The sequence below is a fragment of the Vicia villosa genome, linkage group LG3 (assembly GCF_029867415.1).
Source record: "Vicia villosa cultivar HV-30 ecotype Madison, WI linkage group LG3, Vvil1.0, whole genome shotgun sequence".
NCBI lineage: Eukaryota > Viridiplantae > Streptophyta > Magnoliopsida > Fabales > Fabaceae > Vicia > Vicia villosa.
This window is the reverse complement of record NC_081182.1, coordinates 14180045-14186142: the sequence shown is the minus strand read 5'-3', so window position 1 is coordinate 14186142 and position 6098 is coordinate 14180045. Positions and strand designations below refer to the sequence as shown.

Below are 6098 nucleotides of genomic sequence, written 5' to 3'. Positions count from 1 at the left end.
GCTATTTTTCATGCAGATTTGAACTATAATATTGTTGATTTTGTAATGATGTATATATATAATTTTGTAATGATGTATATATATAATTTTGGATATTATAATGGTATATATTAGTATATATATTGTCTTACTGATGGCTGAAATAATATAGTCGAAAATATATTACAGGTCGAAAATATATTACAGGTCGAAAATATTACAGGTCGAAAACATTACAGGTCGACTGGGAGGATTAAATTATAGGCTGCACATAAAAATACCTCATTTAGCAACTACAGCGCTTCTAAAAAGCGCTCTTAAAGGTCCACATACTAGAGCGCTTCTTAGTAAAAGCGCTGGCAAAGACCAGTAAAAAAGCAAAAAAAATTAAAAAATTACGCAGCATACAAAAGCGCTTTTGGAAAAGCGCTCTGGTAGGCCCCCCTATGAGAGCGCTTTTTCTGGAAAAAGCGCTCTCATAGGGGGGCCTACCAGAGCGCTTTTCCAAAAGCGCTTTTGTATGCTGCGTAATTTTTTAATTTTTTTGCTTTTTTACTGGTCTTTGCCAGCGCTTTTACTAAGAAGCGCTCTTAAAGGGGGGTCTACCAGAGCGCTTTTTCCAGGAAAGCGCTCTTATAGGGGGTCCTACAAGAGCGCTTTTTCCAGGAAAGCGCTCTTAAAGGGGGGGTCTACCAGAGCGCTTTTAAAAGCGCTTTCGTAGCCTACGCCAGCGCTGGCTTTGGCAGCGCTTTAAAGCGCTGTTAAAGGCCAAAAAAAGCGCTGTGAAAGCCCTTGTACGGCGTAGTGCGTAAGGTTTAAATTCTACACATGCATGTCATAATTAGAAGAATTAAAAGTGACAATTTTTGCATGATTTCAGATTTGCCATGACAACCAAAAGAGTTATTGAAAACACTTAACTAGAAACTTTTTCTTGCACAATGAAATAGTTTATTAAGAAAATAATCAAAATTACAATGGTGGATGTGGAAACATATGGAGGACACATGCATTGCATTGCTTCAAATCCATTCAGCTTTAGATACCTCAGAAGCCTAACAAAAATCATATAACATAAGCAAAAATGAAATCATGAGTGTGTAAATAATTAATTATCATCAAAGTAAATAAAAACATGAACATAAAATAGTGACAAAATGAATAAAACCGTTACCTTAGGATATATTTTTTTCATCAACATTGTTCATGGTTCACGTGGATTTGTAATTTGGAATAGGAACATGACCAGACTCAATGTGTTTGAGATCCTCCAAGAGTATCTCATAGTGTCTCTTAACTTCCTCAACTGATTTACCACCAACCGCTTTCGCTACATTTTGCCAACGATCCGGGGTATCTTTGTCGAATTTCGCAAGTGCTTTTTCGAACAACTTGTTTTGTTTTGGTGTCCAACTTGAAGACATTGATAATTCAATGATCTAAGCAAGAAGGAGAATATAAAAAATATATATAACTTGTTGAGTATGAAAAATGTTGTGATGATTGTTGTGTTTATAAATTGGTTGAGGATAGTGGGTTGTAGCTAATAAGAGAATCTCTATAGCTAAAAGTTGAAAAACATTGTGGACCTTTTCGACATTGGAACCACAAAATGAAGAAGGACAAAGGTACAACTACATGCCAAGATGAGAGAATCAATTTCCAATGAATCAGGTTCCAGATTTCAATTCTTCTTTCCCTTTTCTCATCATATTTTACAACTTAAGTTACTCACCTTGATTAGCTTCATAAGACTATACGTTAAAACTTAAGTGCATGCACTTAAAATTAAAAATATGTTCAATGTACTAAAACAATATATAATTACATATAATATCCATTTATGTTAGACAATTGGCAATCAGACATTCCGGTCCTCTTATCATGTCTCGCAAAAGCTTGAAAAAATATTGGGCGGAGCAGATATTGGGTAAGGCGCGAGTTTAAAATTTTGGCTCGATGGCAGGGTAGAGTAGACATTGTGTAAGACGCGAGCTTATACCTTCTTAGCATTAAAATTACAAAAATGTATGTTAATTTTTACACCGGCAAAAAAATGAGACGGACGGGACAGAAATATTAGAGGATATGAATCTATAACTTTAATTATCTTGTGAAAAAATGTCCATAAAACAAAAATATGTCCACTGAATCGAACTAGTTTTGCCACTCCTTGTGGCAACAACACATGTAATTACCTTTTAATATCTATGTGTAAGTGTTAATTTAGTACTATTAGATGATTAGACAAAGCAAACATCTGAGGTTGGAATAGTCATTATCAAGCATCAGTGATACTATGTTCTGAACTGATAAAAAGTTGATAGTATTATGTTATTTTATTCAGTTCTTAGATTTTTGGAATTGATTTTTTTTGGATTTTTTCAAGTTATTACTAAATTCCAAGAGGTTATAGCTGGCTATTTGAAACATGGGAATATATTCCAAATTTCATCAGATATATAGAGTTGTGAATTGTGATACTGTATAAAACTTTTACTATTGATTTAAAAATTTGTATGCATAAGTAGAATTTCATTACTGTTGCTGCCCAATTTCCAATCCATCAAAAGTTGTTTAATACTCCTAGAAGCAAAAATAAAGTTCATTTTTAAAATAACATGTAGCCTGTAAGGAGGCATTCCAAAGTCATTCTGATTGAGAGGAGCATGTCATATTGAATAGGGTTCGTCCAAATTCTTTATAACATACATCCTACTTTATTAAATTTATAATATTTGCTAAAATTAACTTTTGAGCTAATTTGTAACATATATTTAATTTTTTAAAATAAGGTAATAAAATGATGAATTGAGAGAAAAATGGTAAAATATAAGTTACTTGAATTACTTCATTAAAAAATGACAAGTTAAGAAAATCAGAGCAAACGCACAATATTCCAAGACCGTAAAAGAAGAAGACGTTCAATGAGAAGAAAGAGGTTCATTTCTCCGAATTGCTTTGGTAGTGGCTGTGTGAAAGGCTACAGACAAGACAGAGTTTTTCTCAAATCTTCGGATAATTCGTCGCTCAAGGAATCAATAGGAACAATGGGTTGATTGCTACACACGAAGGCTTGGAGAACATTGTTGATGTTGAAAGATTCAGAAGCGTTAATTGTTGAAGCGGTAGAGCGGCAAGCAACAAAAGATTTGAAAATATTATTCCGAGAATTTATTGTCTCCACATGGATTAATGGTACTGAGTTGTCGTTCGACAAATCTCGCGTTCTTGAATTTGGGTTTGAATGGGTTAAAGTAAAAATGTATCAAAAAGAAAATAAATGCATTTTTTGGAGAGGAGAAACTTATCAGGCATGAATTTAAACTACTCGTCACAAACTTAGACCTATCGATCAGTTGCACTCAACCTAAAATACTCGTCAAACTCATCATGCATCTCTCACATCAGTGTTCATCTCTGAAGCACCAACGAGACGGTCATAACTCAGGTTGTCTCTAACGCAAAGTTGTGAGAACATATGTATTCTCGCATCGATGATCTCTCGCTAGAAACTTAAACACATAAGCATTAAGCTTCGATACCCACAGTAAATATTAGCTCTAAATCTATCTCTAGAATCTAGAAACTAATAGATATCCATCCCTAATTAAGATTTGTGAGGTATATGTCTATAACAACACAAGCCCAAACATAAATGCAAAAAGATCAAGGAAGACATCAAGATTGATTTGTAAAGAAAGCTTTATACAACACCATGATCGACAAATATACATTGGTTCAGAGTAAGCTTACAAACAAAACCCAATAAATAGAGAAATACATAGAGAAGAATAAAGAAGAATCAAACATCTCACAGGTTGTCAGCTCCGATTGATGAGAAATTCGAGTCTGGATCATCCATATGCAAGCTCCAATGTTGTTTTCTAGCTTTTCTATCAAAAGAATGAAGGCGATGGTATTGGGACTCAAAAATATCCAACTCATAACCTTAAAATGTGAATTTTTCCCTTTTTAACGAGTCTGGAAATTGCAGATCTCGCTTAGCGGCACAAAGAGTCCGTTAAGCGCGGTCTGCTGCAACTTGAAATCTTGTTTCGGCCATAACTTGAGAACCGTAACTCCGATTTGTGTCTGATTCGAAGCGTTGGAAAGTTTATTAAATGCTATAACTAAAAATGACTAAATGGCAACCAAATTGATGATTTTTATCATCCTTATTTTGAGCCTTATTCTTTGATAAATTGCTAAACATTGCAATCTTGAAGCTTAGCCTTTGGCCTTTACTACTCAATGCTCCAACCATACATGATTACCTACAAAAAGACATAAAAACTATCAAACAGTATATAAATGAATCAAAAACTCAAATTATACACAATATGTACAAATCTAACAAAAACATGTGAATTCACGCACAAGTTGAGGAAAAAGAGACGATAAGTGTCATAAACTATATTAAAAAATAACTACAATTTGGCACTTATTGTAACGCCCGTTTATTTAATTTAATTATTTGATTGTGAATTGTTTGGTAGAACTATGATTTGTTTGTGAATTTGTGTTAATTAGAGGTTATGATATTTTATTGAAGTTGGAGAATAATAATAATAATAATAATAATAATAATAATAATAATAGAATAATTGAGTAAATAGTTAGTTGGGCCTATATTGTGTTAGCATGAGTAATAGTCGGGGTGTGGTTGTTAAGCTCATTAGTGATTTAAAGTTAGTAATGGTTAACTAAAAATCAGAGAGAAAAGAGAATTGGGAAATAGAAAAGTTAGAGAACATGAAAACAGAGAAAGTGAAAGAGGTGAAGAGGCACAAGGAGGCTAGAGCAGGAACCCATTGAAAGAGTAGAGAATCACCAATCTAAGGTAAGGGTAGGGTTCTAGCTCTATAAGGTTGGATATGATGATTGGTATGTAGGAATGGGGTTTTGGGTTTATGTTGATATTTTAGGTTTTGAATGAGGAATCCATAAAATTGATAAATTGATGCATGTTTTGTAACGCCCGGAAATTCGATTATTCGCTTAATCTAGACGTTCAGAGTGTTTAGTGAAGTTTTCGTATTTTGAGACGATTTAGTCGGTATTAGTTTGGGATAGCGGATTGATATTTAATCAAGAGTTTTGATATTTTCAATATTAGAAATATTATTGAAATAATATTTGAAGTTTTGGGAATTTTCTGAGTAATTAAGATTATACCGGAAATATGATATATTGGTCGAATTTGGATTGTCGATGTTATTTTAAGAAGCATATTTGAATTTATTAAGTTAAAAGCCGGATTTTAGTCGAACGGTCGAAGAATAATATTAAGAATAATATTATTTGTAAGTCGGAATTATTATATCGACGTAATATTATTAAAAGTGATATATTGGTTATTTTGTATTAATTATCTTATTGGGCCTAAGTTGGTTTATGAAAAATAGTGTGAAGGCTAAGCCCAATTGCAAAGAATAAATTAGGGTTTTAGAGATAGAAAAGTAGTATTGTCATTTGGGGAAAATCAAGTTGTGAAGAGAAGGAGGCAAGTCTTGGAGAAGATGAACAAAGCTTAGAAACTTCCATCTATGGTGTCAAATTGGAGACCCATTGAGTTGATTCCATTAATAAGGTAAGGGTGGGGTTCTTTTCCTATAATGGGGCTTATGAAACCTTGTATGTTGGGGATTAGGGATTTATGTTATTGCATTACTTTGTATCAGGGCCGTCTTTGAGGGCGTGCAAAGTGGGCTACCGCACAGGGCCTCAAATTTTTTACAGTTAAGCTATTACTAAATAGTGCCTCATAAATTGTTGTCACTATTAAAATGGAGTTAAATAGGGCCTCTAATTATTTTGTCATAGTTGAACCATGATTAGTCTACACAGGGCCTCCAAAAAATTGTGACGGCCTTGCTTTGTATTGATTGTTGGTGGAAATTATGCATCTACCATGAGTACCATGAAACTGAAAGTGTTGTTGTCTGTTAATTGTTAAATTGCTGGAACCGTAAATATTGATGTGTCTTTTGACGAATGGCAAGACATTTCTGAATGAGATTAACAAGGATACACATGTTATGTTATTAGATAATTAGCTAGTTAGTATAATTAATCACAACAAGGAAACCACATGTAGACTGCCCATATGAATTTTC

At 33.5% G+C, this 6098-nt stretch overlaps 1 protein-coding gene across 1 annotated transcript; it reads right to left on the bottom strand.

Moving 5' to 3' along the window:
- Positions 1-899: 899 nt before the first annotated feature.
- On the bottom strand, positions 900-1467 carry LOC131654948 (protein RADIALIS-like 6). Its single transcript, XM_058924871.1, has 2 exons — positions 1154-1467; positions 900-1034 (listed from the first exon to the last, which is right to left on the bottom strand). Exon 1 carries the CDS (start codon positions 1401-1403, stop codon positions 1191-1193), a length of 213 nt encoding a protein of 70 aa, XP_058780854.1. The 5' UTR covers positions 1404-1467; the 3' UTR covers positions 900-1034; positions 1154-1190.
- Between the last annotated feature and the right edge of the window lie 4631 nt (positions 1468-6098).